Raw genomic sequence first — 16,259 nt, forward strand, 5'->3', positions numbered from 1 at the left:
TGATGAAATAATATCATTTTTGACCACAAGTTGTCTGCTTTGCCAAGCCTTATGTTTTATTTTTCCGGAGTTCAAAATTTATTATCCATTACCAGTACTGCACATTTTGCTTTCACCACCAATATGTGCCAGTATATGACTTCCTATTCAAGTTCAATAAAAACTATGGACCTATCTCTGCCAGTTTTGGAGATAAAAGGGAAGCAAAATTTGCAAAGTTCAGTTCATGGTGAAAAGTAGGTCAAAGGTCAATTTCAAGGTCACAGTAAGATTGCCAGTATATGACTTCCTATTCAAGTTCAATAGTAATTATGGACCTATCTCTGCCAGTTTTTGAGATAAAAGGGAACCAAAATTTGCAAAGTTCAGTTCATGATAAAAAGTAGGTCAAAGGTCAATTTCAAGGTCACATTTAGATTGCCAGTATATGACTTCCTATTCAACTTAAATAGTAACTATGGACCTATCTCTGCCAGGTTTGGAGTTAAAAGAGAAAGAAAATATAAGGACCAGAAAACTTGCAAAGTGAAGTTCATCATGAAAAGTAGGTCAAAGGTCAATATCAAGGTCACAGTTAGATTGCTAGTTAATGACTTCCTATTCAAATTCTTTGGGCGTATCTCTGCTAATTTTGGGAGTATTTTTTCATTTTATGTTAACTACTGAATATTGCATTGTTGTACTATTTAATAAAGTGCAACTCCTAAACCGTATGGAAAATAAGAAAATGGACACCACCTTTAGTATTGTGCTTGACAAGCTGTACTTCATGCAAAAAACAAGACGTCTCTAGTGTAAACAGTTCCACAATTACAGAGTTTTTAGTTTCGGCATCAAATGACTGCTTCTCCCGTGAAAATGCACCGATTGACCCCAAACCCACGAAGATGAAAGGAGTCCCTCAATAGTAGCCCTCACTGTAATATGAAAGCTTAGGTCTGTGTAGTTTCTGAAAATTGGCACAAACAATTCTTTTTTTGCAGAAAATTCCCATTTTTAGAAAATTTTGGCCTGTTTGACCTTGAAATAAAGGTCAAATGTCAAATCCAAGGGCATATTTGGAAACTCCATATATGACTTTTGGTCAGACCTCTATAGTAACTTTTTCCAAAATTCCTTCAGTTTGGGAGATATTTAGCATCAAATTTTCAAAAATTTTGACAAGGGTGCATTTCAGTGAGCATCACACCCAGACCAATGCACCAACTGAGACAAAAATACCAGGGGGTTCAAGTTGAGATTATATGTGACCTAAATCCAAGAGATGGGGACACAGGTCCTTGCGGTCTAGGAGGAGAAGCGGTAACGGTGACTTGTTTCCGGCGCCCGACTGCGGAGCCGGCGGAGCCGGCGGAGCTGTACGAGACGGGCCGGGACTAAAACCATGAGTACCGCCAGCGTATACGCTGGTGGTACTAATAAATGAAAAACAAGGTGGAATCAAAAGAATTAATAAATATTCAAGCCATACATTTAGAATTTACATTTAAATGACTTTCAATATTGAAACACTTTATAACTCTGAAAAGCTGCATTTATTCTTACCAGCTTCATCTGAATTCCAACTCTCCTTTACAAGAACGTAATCAGTTTCTATACCATTAGTGATTGGATCTTTATCTTCATCATATTCCTTCCCGAGTAGCCGCTTTCTCAGGTGTGTTTTACCTGCACCGTAATGGCCCAGCAGCATCACCCTTGCCCTCTTCACTCTTTCAAAGCCATCCGTACATGCTCGTTGATATGCTTTTTTCAGTAGTGGATCTTGCCTATTTATTTCCTCTGAAAACTGACCTGAAACATAAAAGATGCAATTTAAGCTATAGTTTTGCTGCAAAAACCCAACCAAACATTACCATATTGATTCATATACGGACTAAATATTTAGATCAAAAGGTATGCCTTGGTAAAAATAGGTTCTAAAAAATTGTAAAAAAAAAAAAAAAAAAAAAAAAAAAAAAAACAAGGCAGCAAAGCTGTCAAATGTACAGACAAAAAGCAGACAACAACAATGCACAAAATAGGCTACTGTCAATTCTGATGCAAAAGTACATTATGCTTAACTGCAAATTCAACATCAAATATAATTATGCTCAACAGGTAATACCAATGTAAGTAAAATGTGTAACAAGCATAAGGATTCAGGCCCATGGGAGTTCAAGTTCACACTTTGAAAATGCCAGAATGAGAAAAATGAAAATTTCACACAAAACTGCATCAATTCAATAATAAATGATAACCCAATTGAGCTGGCTTTCTAATTTGAACTGCATGCCAATCATAAAAATCATACTTGTAAGTTGAAAATAATAATAAGTAATAGTTTTCTTTTCATAATGTTTGTAGTAGCAGTGCAAAAAGATTTTTGTCAATTATGATGTAACATTACATAATAAATTACAGAATAATTATCACCAATTTTTGATTATTGACTATAATAGCATGGACATGTAGACAATTTGATTACCATTTGGCTTCATGTCCATAGGAGCTTGGAGTCCCACAATGAATATGCCAACATGATAAAAATGAATATTTCACTAAAATGTATAACTTCCAGAAAAAGAAGCCAATTAGACTGCTTTTCCAACTCGAGCTGCATTTTAGTCCTGTGTTTCTTTTTTGAAAGTTTGACAATCATAAGTAAAATGGTTTTCCCATGATGGTCATAATGGCAGCAGCACCGAAAATTGTGTTTTCTTCTATTTTGATGCAATATTACATAATGCTTAACAGCATGAAGACCATCAGTTTTTAATAATAAAATATACGTATCATGGATTTTCAGAAAATGTGACTAGCATGGGTCTTCAAGCCCGTGGAGGTTCAAAGTCACACCTTGAAAATGCCAATAAGTGAAAAGTTAAATTTTCACAAAAAACTGTTTAACTGCCAGAAAAATTTACCAAACAGACTGCATTGCCTAATTAAACTGTATCTTAGTCCCATGTTTCTTTCCTGTAAGTTTGAGAACAGTAAGTGACATGGTTTTCCTTAAATGGTCATCATGGGAGCAGTGTCCAAAATAGGGGTTTCTTCAAATTTTGATGCAATATTACATGATGTTTAACAGCATAATGACCATTAATGTTTAATAATAAAATATTAGTATCATGGATTTTCAGAAAATGTGACTAGCAAAGGTCTTCAGGACCATGGAACTTCAAAGTCACACCTTGAAAATGCCAATATGTGAAAAATTTAATTTTCACAAAAAACTGTTTAACTGCCAGAAAAATTTACCAAACAGACTGCATTGCCTAATTAAACTGTATCTTAGTCCCATGTTTCTTTCCTGTAAGTCTGAGAACAGTAAGTGACATGGTTTTCCTTAAATGGTCATCATGGGAGCAGTGTCCAAAATAGGGGTTTCTTCAAATTTTGATGCAATATTACATATTGTTTAACAGCATAATGACCATCAATTTTTAATAATAGAATATTAGTATCATGGATATTCAGAAAATGTGACAAGCAAAGGTCTTCAGGACCATGGAACTTCAAAGTCACAACTTGAAAATGCCAAAATGTAAACAAGACAGCACTGTCTTGAAATGTGTTTTTTTCCATTTTTAACAATTGTTTAACATATAACAAAATTAACAGTTTACTGCCATTTTTACATGATCAACTAAGAAAATTGATGGCATGGGAAAAATATCAATAGAACAGTGTTTAATGTCCAATTTCCTCCATTCTGAGTTTCTGAACATAGTGAATGAATGAATCTGACAAACTGCAATGATATGAGTTTATTTCCATTTTTGAAACTCTATTATACAATACATGATACCAAGTTTACCATCATTTTTACATAATCAACTAACAATGTTGTAAAGATGCAGGAAATGTCAAACAAACACTTTTACGAATCTTTATAGTTCAATAATGAGACTGTTAACATGCCTAAGAATTGAATCTGAGGAAATGTGAAAAAACAGCATAACTTATAAAATAATGGCCCGATTATGCAGATTTTCAAACTTGACCTGCGTTTTAGTAAGATTGATTACTCCTGTGAGTTTCATGACAACAGGCCTATCGGTTTTCTTTGAAATGTGTTAACAGTGTTGCATATATGCTGAAAAGTGAAAAAACAGCATAACTACTAAAATAGTGGCCTGATCATGCCCATTTTTGAAGTTGATCTGCGTTTTAGTAAGATTGATTACTCCTGTGAGTTTCATGACAACAGGCCTATCGGTTTTCCTTGAAATGTGTTAACAGTGTTGCATATAAGCTAAAAAGTGAAAAAACAGCATAAATTCTACAATAAAGGCCCGATCATGCTGATTTTCGAACTTGACCTGCGTTTTATGAATATTAGTCAGCTCTGTAAATATAAAGCCAAAAAGTAAAACTGTCTTCCACTTATGGTGTTAACGCTGAAAGTGCACGGCGACGGCGACATGATTGGCGACGGCGACGGCGACGACAGACGCAGGTGATGGCAATATGTACAGACACATCTGTGTCTGTACATAAAAAAAAATTAAAATTAAAAACTCAGGTCTCAAATAAGGTTTGTGAATGGAGTTTGGCTTTGACAAATTAAAGCATATGGCTCTGTCCAAAGGTCTCCAAATTTCCACAAGGCCTGCAAAGAAATTTTGCATGCAAGGGTTCATTTTTTTTCTTTTGGCGGTGCGTAAAATAATGAAGATCTCATACAGCGACCATATCACCAACGAAGAAATGCTTAGGAAGGCAAAGTCAAGACCATTGCATGAAACAGTCACCATTCGTCGGATAAAATTGGCAGGACATATCATTCGACTACCTACTGAGAGGCATGCAAAAACTGCTATGACTTGGGTACCACCAGGAGGCAAGCACAAACGAGGTAGACTGAGGATAACATGGAGGAGAACCTTCCAGAATGATATGCAAAGAGGCAACATCAGGTGGGAGGAGATAGAGAGGGCTGTTGCCGACCTAAAAAGTTGGAAAAAGTTTGCCATCCAATGGAGGACCTAAGACTAAGACTAAACTAAGTTAAGCAGTGTTTCAAATTATTGTTATCCTGTGCCAGTACGGCGGGAAATACACACTGTCAGACAGGATATTGTGTCAAAAGGAATGGTCCACACAGCCTTACTAGATTTCTGAACCTACAAAAAGGCCACACCCAATATATCCAAACCTTACCAACCAGGATACAAGACTCACTGCTTGCCCATGTGCTGCTACATTAAGGGGGTAATAATTCTTTGTTCTGGCCAAAAAATGAATTTTCCTGGAGTAAACAACAATTTTTCCATACTTACCAGTGGTTAATGAATCTATTTTTACATTCAAAGTTAGTCCCTGGTTTTTTTTCCTAAAATGTTTGTTTTTTGTTATAATCTCTTAAGAGAACAGTTTCATTAGCTATGTTATTGTAATAGACTTTTGAAGATTCTTTTGTCTATAGCTACATAGATTTAATATTTTCCGCGTTTCATTAGTATATCGGAAAATTATTGTATTCATGGTTTGTGATGAAAAAGAAGGTACATGGAGATGTTTGGGTGGATGATGCAATGAGGTAGAGTTATGAGTAGTAGTTCAATGCACGACCAATGAAGATTGGCGTGGTTGGTATAAAAGGGAGGATACAGGTAATAGTGGTCACTTTTTATTCTGCTTGTGAAAGAGTGGGATCATTTTTCCCAAAAATCATGGACGCCGACTTTCGAGAAGAGATAAGAACTGAAGTTCAAGAGGCAATAACAAAGTCTCAGAATGCAATGATGACTGAAATCAAAGATATCATTTCTGCTGAAATGGGACAAATAATGACACAAAATAAGTTGGCAGAAAAACATTTGTTGAGGGTAGAGGAGTCCATTTTAGTTGGAGAAACTCAAAAGTTCAAAAAGAAAGGGAATGAAGAACAATTTAAGTTCAATGGTGCTCTTATGTTCAAGATTGGTGAAGCTTCCAACACCATTAGCAACGAAAAATAAACACAAGGTGATGTTGATAGTTGTAGAGAAAAGTAGGCTGAAGTCATGGAGTCTGTAAAACACAGACAAAAGCTCATAAAATTAGCCGATTCTAATCCTCTCGCGGAAGATTCTGATGATGAGAAAAGAATTCTAAAAGCCCAAAGCAGAGTGGAAGGAAGATCAAAGCCGAGAAGAACAAAAGGAAGGAGAATGTCCGTTTTCGATCTTATAATTCTACCAGCCAAAGGGGCAGTCAACCAAGCACTTCAAGTGGATTTTACAGTCCTAGTAATAGTAAGCCGGGGAGATGTTATGAATGTGAAGAAAGAGAGCACTAAAAGAAAGAGTGTCCAGAGAACGCCAATTTGAAAATAATCATGTAAATTTGCATCAAGATGACAGAATAGCGAAATACTTATCAAAATAAGATAGTGATGAAAATATTTTGAAATTAAAGGGATAATAACTCTTCATATGAAACCTATATTTCACAATAAAAACATTGTGAATAACTCATAGAAATATAATATATTCTGTTTTACTACAAAAAATGGCAAAAAACAATAAATCTGCCAGGGAAAATGAAACATTTGTTACAAATGAAATAGATAATTTGTTGAAAAGAAAATGCGTTTCAAAAGTGCTTATAAACCTTTGGTGGTCAATCCATTGACAGTTGCAGTAAGTGGCACTGGGAAGAAGAGGTTGGTGCTAGATTGTAGACATATTAACAAGCACTTATATCAGTTTAAATTCAAATATGAAAATGGTGAAATAGCAAAAGGGTTATATGAACAAAAAGATTATTTATTTACTTTTGATCTGAAATCAGCTTATCATCATGTAATGATTGCTACAGATTTTGTAAAATTTCTGGGTTTTGAATGGAAAAATTGTTATTATGTTTTCACTGTTTTACCTTTTGGAGTGGCCTAAGGTTTTATATTCTCTAAAATCATGAGGGAAGTTGTAAAACATTGGAAGTCAGAAGGACATAAAGTCATTATGTATCTTGATGATGGTATAGCAGGAGCTGAGAATTTTGAAAAAGCAACTCAGTTTAGTAATTTGATAAAGCCGGAATTAGAATGTTTAGGGTTCATTATAGCTGAAGACAGACGTCAGTGGGAACCAGCACAAAATGTTAATTGGCTAGGTTTGATATGGGATATGAAAAAAGGCATCTTGCGTTTAACACAGAGTAGAGTTGAAAAATTATTGCAAAGTATTGAAAATTTATTGATGCATTTGCGTACTTTAACTGGGTGGTTAAAGTGAAAAGATTAGCATCAATTGCTGGTCAACTGATATCTACACAGTGTGTGTTTGGTGACAAAGTAAGATTGCGTAAAAGATGCATATACCAGGTTATAAATGAGCGTTTATCATGGGATGGTTATGTATATGTGACGGACAAAGCAGAGGATGAGTTGAAATATTGGTTCAAGAATGTCAAAGAGCTCAATGAAGGGAAAAGTCAGTTTTGTCATTTGACAGAATTTACGGCAGACATTAGAATGTTTTGTGATGCTTCAAGAGCAGGCTACGGAGGGCATTTGTTATCAAACTCAGAGCAATTGCTAATACACTCGGTGATGCATGACACTTGGAATGCATGGGAAGTGGCGCAAAGTTCCACATGGAGAGAAACGGAAGCGGTACATAGAGTGTTATTACATAATGTTAATTTTTTTAAATGCAAAAAAGTTACGATTTTAAGTGATAAACAAAATGTGAAGCTAATTTTAGATGTGGGCAGCAGGAAGCCAAAGCTAAATGATATCAATATGGAAATAGTTCGCATTTCCTAGATCTCAGAAAATAATGATGCAGATAAGTTGAGTAGAAAGTCCGATTGTGATGACTGGGGAATTCAGGGGTGGCTTTATGAGGAGTTGGACAGGTCGTGGGGACCGCATAGTTGTGACGAATTCGCTAATTATTATAACGGGAAATGTCCAATCGTACACATCTGTGTCTGTACATAAAAAATATAAGGAAAAATGGTACAATCAAGCAAATTTTCGAATTGACCTGCATTTTCCTAACATTGGTCACTCCTGTGATTCTCTAGACAATAGGCCTATTGGTTTTCTTTGAAATGTGTTGTCAGTGTTGCATATATGCTGACAAAAGAGAAAACCTCGGGGCAACATGTTCAATACTAACTACAGTATGGACGTATCTTTGCCAGTTTTTGAGATATAAAGATCAGAAAATTTGCTAAGTGCAGTTTATCATGAAAAGTAGGTCAAAGGTTAATTTCAAGGTCACAGATTACCAGTATATGATTTCCTATTTACCTATTTAAGAGCTTGTCCACGAGAGAACCAGCCCAGGGTGGCAAGGTGGGGGTCAGCGGATTTCAACCAAATTTGTTGTATGGAGGCATATTAGGAAGTTATTGATGAGTTACGAAGGAATCCCAAAAATATCCTTTCTTCAGAGAATTGTAGCCTATTATAAGTCATGGCTTTTGTAGCCTAGCTCTTTGAGACTCCATTTTTACCTTGGAAAAATAATGATATATTTTGTGTAAATTAAACAAAAATGGCGAAAACTAAAAAATATTAGACCTAACAAACATTGAAAACAATCATTTGGCTTGCCACAGATATATGTAGAATTCAGATAAGACGTACCCTGCTTGGGAGAGCCACACCCATTTATAACACCCCTCTCCCCAAAGTCCAATTTTGACACTACCATCTTTAGTTGCATATATCTCCATCTTCACAGGGTTTACAGCTATAAAACTGCATGAATATTTTAGGCAGATATGGATCACTCCAAATCAAGTTTCAAAATTTACTGCTGTATTAATTAAAACAAGTACTGAAAAATACCCCCAAAGTTGGCCATTTTTAAGGCAAAAAATTGTGGTGGATTCATTCAAGTCTATGTAGACAATGGGTTTGATAAATTTATTAAAACATTTTGCTCTACAATGTTGTTACTAAATTAATAGGGCTGGTGAGCATGGAAAGTGGATGTGTACTAATGAATATCAGGTCAGTGGGTCATAGGTCAAGGTCACTGGGCTTCATTTTTGTAAATTGCCATAAATGGACTTTTTAATTTGTATAGACAAAAAGTTTAGAGGAAATAAATCTTAGGTTCTATTACTTTGGATAGGCACTGGCAATTAACTTGAGAGTTTACATGATAATTTATATATATATATATATATATATATATATATATATATTAATAAACAAATTAAAATCTTAGTTTAGTTACGATTTCTTTTTGGTGCAATATTTATCATATAGAGATCAGGATATGCCATATAGTATTTATGAGATCAAAGCCAGAACAAATCTTTTTTAATTTTCAAGAGTTTTTTTTAATCATCCACACCACTTTTTGGTGACTATTTATGAGCATACAGTAACTAAAAAAAATATTCAAATTAGTTTATTGTTGTCTCAGATGAATAATTACAAATAATAAAAAAAATCACAAAATTATAATACAGCAATACATGCAAAGCAGTGCAACATTAGTCGTGAATATTACAAACTATATCATAATGTAGCAAAACAATATAATTTTCTATTCAAAATGCAAAACTAACACAACTGCAAAATATATCCTGGTGTTAGGAAACATCTTTCCAGTTTTAGATCAAACATTACAGCTCATAACATTAAGTTTATTAAGTTTTTAATACACGCAAAAATAACTGCCGATTTTTTTCTTCCTGAATAGTCTGTAACCCTCCTTACTGACATTTCATTCTCATCTTCATGCTCACAAATACTAGGTTCTGCTGGCCTGTTTCTTGTGCCCCTCTAAACTCCTTCAGTAAAAACTCCTTTACTTTATTTGAATATAGTTTCAAAGGTTTAGATGACTTTAAAGCTCATCCATTGTGTAACTCAGTGAGATATTCAAGAGGGTGGAGCTGTGCTTTAAGTTTTTCTTTAGTCCGATTGTTGGCCCACTAGACTTTAATTTGATCAAAAGCTATTTTTTGACACATTTCATAACTGTGGTCTAAAAAAAAAAAAAGGACCTTACAATTACTCTTCAGTCTTGGTAGCAAAAGATTTCAGAGAAGACTTCTCTGGACAAGAAAAAATTTCCTTGTTTGTGATCTTGCTCACCGAGAGTTAATGTGAGTTAATGTCTAAATCTTTAAGTTATCAAGTAAAATAAAAAAAAGTTGCCATAAATAAAGCGACCTTAACTGGTAAAATAACATACAGCTTTATTACCGTGTTTGTTATTCAATTTAATTTTAACCTTGTACATTTTGAAACTTAACGTTCTGTCTTCCATGATATTTCGCTAATTTTCGTACCAGAAAAGTGCACAATAAGATTGTAAACACTCATAGACGCGTAGCTACCAATATATAATACAGGAAACATCACGTGTCTTCTCTTCCAAAAAGTTAGCAAGCAACTGTTTATGCTGTCCTTCCAGGCTTGCATTAATATACCGGTACATGTACAGACCAAAGAGGCCATGGGACCGATGACATTGCCGTTCCCCTGGCTATTGCAGCAGCAGGTGATTTAATCACAATTTGGAGAAATCTTATTCTAATAACTTCTCAGTGTTGCACATTTTCCAGGCCTTTCTTACGATCCACGTTCTAAGAAGCCATTCCTATTTCACCAACTTATGTACATGTACCTGTATATACTTAGGGTGGACATTTGCGTATGCAGTTAAGACCAATTTTATCCCGTAGCAAGTTAAACAGTAGCTTATTACAAAGGCCTGCTAACTCAATAGTCCAGGTAAATGATTCAACCCGCCAGACACAAAAGGTCAAGCACTGTCTTTTCAAAATCTTCTGCTGTAAAATTCCCGATCACAGATAATGATCGGCAGTTATATAAGGGCCGATTTTATCTCATAACCAGGTGTGCAGCGGCTAATTACAAAGGCCTGTAAAGGAAATCGACCAGGTAAATAACTCATCTTCACTGCCCTTACGAAAATTTCCTATAGGATTTCCTATAGGATTTCCTATAAGATTTCCTATAGGATCCTATAAGATTTCCTATAGGATATCCTATAGGATCCTATAGGAATTCCTATAGGATCCTATAGGAAATTGTCCCTTTTTCCTATAGGATCCTATAGGAAATCTTATAGGATCCTATAGGAAATCCTATAGGATCCTATAGGAAATCTTATAGGATCCTATAGGAAATCCTATAGGATCCTATAGGAAATCTTATAGGATCCTATAGGAAATCCTATAGGAAATCTTATAGGATCCTATAGGAAATCTTATAGGATCCTATAGGAAATCTTATAGGATCCTATAGGAAATCTTATAGGAAATCCTATAGGATCCTATAGGAAATCTTATAGGAACCTATAGAAATTCATATTAACTGCTTTGAATATTTTTACAGCTTTTTATATATTGTTGGATCTTTGGCAAAATTGGTAATAGGCACTGGTCCCTCAAAACAAAAGAGAATATCATGTTTACATTCTTTATTCAATATGTATAAATGTATGTACATATTCCACAGTATGGTATGCAACCAGCTTACTAGAGAACTGTTTTATAGATTTTTGCAAATTTAATGGTGTTGCTACTGCTTTTTAATTATAAGTTCTATAAGTTATCACAAGTATCCAATATGTCTTGTCAAGCTGTGGCGTCACTGTCTGTTTCTTGTGTGAGTTTGAACTCCTGCCAGAATGAGTGGCTAAAACCTCCCTTGGCCAGACCATGTCCATTGTCAGCATACTGCTTTAGTCACTTAATAATTGAAGAATTTCAGACAAAAGTCTTTTGCACATTGTTCAACTTTACTGTGATAAGTCTTTTGCACATTGTTCAACTTTACTGTGATGGCCTTCTTAACCTCTGCCTGAGTTGTGTTGAACCATTTGCAGATGTATTCTGAAAGATAGACATTGTGAATTTCAATTAATTGTACATATCTACAAAAATGCAAAATGATGAAGGAAAAATTTTCTAATGAGATCAATAATAATCATTGCACCAATTCTATTTTGAGCAATTCATAGCCTTTATTAGTTAACTGAATTTTTTTCAAAGACAAGGTATTAAAGCTGGATAATTTGTAAAAAAAAATATATATATATATATAAAGAACATGAACATATTTCATAGGACCAAGTCCACAGGAACAATCAGAAATGCATTTTAAAATGCAGAAATTTGCATTGGAGAAAACTCTACTCTGGTTAAATATGCAATTGGGCCATTACAGAGCTGCCAGGGCCAAAAAAGTCCCAAAAACTATAAGAAAACTCATTTCTGAGGGTAAACAGTAATTCCCTATTCTCACCAGTCTTTGCTTGACCTAAGTCATCAGTCCAAACCACAAAAAAGCAATCCCCAAGTTAAAATTTATAGCTTTTGTGTAAGCAAAATGGTCAGATTTTCACAATGCACATTTCATTTCCGTTATGTATAGGTTAGCAAAAAATATTTTTAAACAAACTATGGTGTTTACCTCACATTAAGGGTTGAAAAGAAATTAAAGGGAAAGAAAACTTGGCAAATAAACGATCCTGAAGAACGTGTGAGGTAATGAAATTTGCCCTGACAGCCCCTCCTACATGTTAATTGTATGTTATTTATTAGCATGGGTCTTCCTCAGTTATATATCATGATGGTCCCTTGGAGGCAGTTGTGGATAACATTAAATAGATAATTTTTAATAAATCACAAACCAAAAGTTAAATGAAATGTCATTTTTTTTTAGATTCAACTGCATTTAAAGAAATATGAACAATTGATCACAGTTTTTATCCTATAAAAAATAAAGAGACTAAACAATGATTGCATTACGTATCCTTTTTTCTTCATTATAATATATAACTTGTTTAATGTAATATATATATATTTATAATGTTTACAAGGTACACTACAAATTAGATCAATTAATTATCTCATTTTCAATTTGATTAGATGATCCAATGCATTACTGTAATACATACCTTCCTCAATCCGATTTTTCTACACTCTGTACCCTTCCACTATGCTCCTGAATTTAAACTGTCTTGATAGCTGTATACTCATTTGCTGCTTGTCTCAAAGCAAACAAAGACTTAGACAGGATACCACACATCTGATAACACCTAATAGGCGGTTACTGTTACTAGTGTAACAATAGCTACAGGAGTAGTGACCTAATAATAGGTGCCAGGCTAACAAAAGAAATTCACAGTTGTTGAATATGTGGTTATGGCTGGTGGAGTAGGGCATTCTCTAGCTAACATCAGTTGACTGTTAAACCTTACAAATGATTGAGCATGGTTTATAATGTATCTTTATATTATTTTAATTTGTCCCCATTTCCCATCCTTTATGAGGGACATTACTATACCCATAATGTTCACTTATACTTTTACATTATATTTTATATATTAGGCAGGATTGCATTTTCACTTTTTAAAACAGCCAAGGTCAAGTAAAATCCGATTAGATAAGGTTGACGTTCAATATAATAGAAAAAATATGAAGTAAGTGAATATGATCACACAAAAAGTAAAAATACATTATATACTGATATTATGACCAGTTTCATTATTTTTCATTCAACCCGGCTTTATAAAAAATCACTATATGAATTAGCATGGGTTCCTATAGAAATTCATATAAGATTTCGTATAGGATCCTATAGGAATTTTTGTAATGGTCTGAAAATATATTTAAAATTATATACTGATATTTAGACCAGTTTTATTATTTATCATATAACCTGGCCTTATAAAAATTTCCTATATGAATTAGCATAGGATTTCCTATACGTTCCTATAGAAATTCCTATAAGATTTCCTATAGGATCCTATAGGAATTTTTGTAATGGTATGAACATAAATAAAAAATAAAAATTATATACTAATATTTAGACTAGATTCATTATTTTAATTCAAGCCGCCCTTATAAAAATTCCCTGTATGAATTAGCATAGGATTTCCTATAGGTTCCTATAGAAATTCCTATAAAATTTCCTATAGGATTCTATAGGAATTTTTGTAATGTTCTGAACATATATTAAAAATCAAAATCATATACTGATATTTAAACCAGATTCATTATTTTTCATTCAACCCGCCCTTATAAAAATTCCTTATATGAATTAGCATAGGGTTTCCTATAGGTTCCTATAGAAATTCCTCCTATAGGATCCTATAGGAATTTTTGTAATGGTCTGAACATAAATTAAAAATTAAAATTATATACTGATATTTAGACCAGATTCATTTTTTTTTTCATTCAACCCGGCCTTATAAAAATTTCCTATATGAATAAGCATAGGATTTCCTATAGGTTCCTATAAGATTTCCTATAGGATCCTATAAGATTTCCTATAGGATCCTATAGGATTTCCTATAGGATCCTATAAGATTTCCTATAGGATCCTATAAGATTTTCTATAGGATTTCCTATAGGATCCTATAAGATTTCCTATAGGATCCTATAGGAATTATTGTAAAGGTCTGAACATAAATTTTAAAAAAATAATTTCAGCTTCAATGATTTGGTACAAAAACATTCATAATGATAAAATATTTCTCCATAAAAGATTACTTTACAAACGATCAATTTTTCAAGATTTCTTTAAAATAGAAATTAAAGAATTTCTATAGAATCCTATAGATGACTATAAGATTGTGCATTATAAACAATAAAAAGCATATTTACTTTAACAGTGATATATAATTGACAATTCCACTGATAAAATTGACCTATATCAAATATCTTTTGTTTAGAATGATATTTGTTTATAAGATATGTATTTTTCTCAAGATTTTAACTTACAACAATTTCCTATAGGATCCTATAGGAAATCCTATAGGAAAGGTGCCCTATAGGATCCTATAAGATTTCCTATAGGATCCTATAGGATCCTATAGGAATCCTATAGGATCCTATAGGAAATTTTCGTAAGGGTGACACAAGTGGTCAGGCACTGTGAAGTATGAAATCTTCGGACAAAGTCTGCCAACTTTTACATAGAAGTCAATGCGATCCACCATGTTGCCCGATTGGCACATTTGCCTCAGAAAAACCCAAATTAACTTTAACATCAGTATCACTCATATCACTCAGGGGCGGATCCAGAGATATTTTCTGACAGTCTTCCAAATTATCTTTGTTAATCCATCTTCCATTTTTGACCGTCTTCCGACAGAAAACCTTAGATACCCGTCAATGTAAACCCGGAAGACCCAGAAGACGGCCTAAATCCGCCCCTGAAAACTGCTCAAGGAAGTGGGACACCTTTTCTCATGTTGTAGGAATCAAGAAAGCAAAATTGTTGTAATTGGACACTCTAGTCCATGCAGGTTTGGAAGATGTCTGTCAAGCTGGATGTAGAAAATGGCAGCAAAAGAGCACCCCTCCACTCCATCTGCAGAAACTAGGGCCTCATGCATCAACTCAGCATTTGTTATATTGTGGCTTTCGTTTACATACATGCCTTTCTACAACACCCGTCATTTCCACACTAGTTTCAGTTTCTGCAAGGCTTTGGACTCTTTTGCTGACCATAAGATCACTGTGTGTCAAATAACACTTCTCAAATATGCCTGAAATATAAATATGGCTTACTACAGACACATGAAAACACTTATCTCAAAGTTAATTGATACATTGATGAAAAATATATTATTATCCCATTTGTCCATGTTTTATAAGTAAGACATGGTTTCGAATATAAATTATGATGATCCTAGCAATTTTGCCAAGACCAGCCCTAGCTTCAATCTAATTCCAATTGTTACCCTTAAATTTATTTTACCCAAATACCCTTAAACCTACATAAATACCCACACAAATATAGCTTAAAAGACAGAATTATTACAGGTCCTTAGGCTGCAATTTCATTATTTGAAAGGGGGCTTTTCTTTATAAAAAAGAAAAAAATGGACCGTTTAGCATTAAAAAATTGCACCTAGATCATTTTTCTGAGTGAACTTTTTTCTGGCTTTTAGCCTGTATTAAAATACAAACAAACCCGTTTCTTACCTGAACCAAGTGGCACCAGTACATTCAAATGGCTTTTTGTCTACACTGACATCTGCAAGTTAATCCCATGACATATTTCGTTATAGGCTCGTTTTTCCCTGTGTGGATGGTTTCCAGCACAAACCAAGCCCATATCCCTATGCTGGTCACATGTTGTAACCCATTCATTCTCCCAAAGATACTTGAAAATGTCCAATTGCGGTCATCGGAGACAAAAGAATCCACACCTGACAAGAATCAGTGTGCTTTCGTAACTCACGCTGTTTTGCTTCACGTAAATACAAGGAAGATGACTGTTAATATATCTCTGTTGCAATTTTTTCAATACACTACATGTTTTTTCATAT

General features: G+C 34.1%; 1 protein-coding gene and 1 long non-coding RNA gene across 4 annotated transcripts in view; both read right to left on the minus strand.

Annotated features, from left to right (window-relative positions):
• The window catches only part of LOC106162479 (uncharacterized), a 135,701-nt gene that overhangs the window by 80,797 nt on the left and 38,645 nt on the right, over window positions 1–16,259 (minus strand). For all 3 annotated transcript variants that reach the window (XM_087014717.1, XM_087014716.1, XM_087014718.1), the window contains one exon: window positions 1,546–1,794. In XM_087014717.1, coding sequence (XP_086870843.1) covers window positions 1,546–1,794 — 249 coding nt within the window. The remainder of the gene's footprint in view (window positions 1–1,545; window positions 1,795–16,259) is intronic.
• Window positions 11,379–14,359, minus strand: LOC147761107 (uncharacterized). Its single transcript, XR_015335182.1, has 2 exons — window positions 12,876–14,359; window positions 11,379–11,808 (listed from the first exon to the last, which is right to left on the minus strand). It is a non-coding gene; the product is annotated as an uncharacterized LOC147761107 (long non-coding RNA).

This window comes from Lingula anatina, chromosome 6 (genome assembly GCF_051362555.1).
Source record: "Lingula anatina isolate TDL-2025a chromosome 6, LinAna3.0, whole genome shotgun sequence".
Lineage (NCBI taxonomy): Eukaryota > Metazoa > Brachiopoda > Lingulata > Lingulida > Lingulidae > Lingula > Lingula anatina.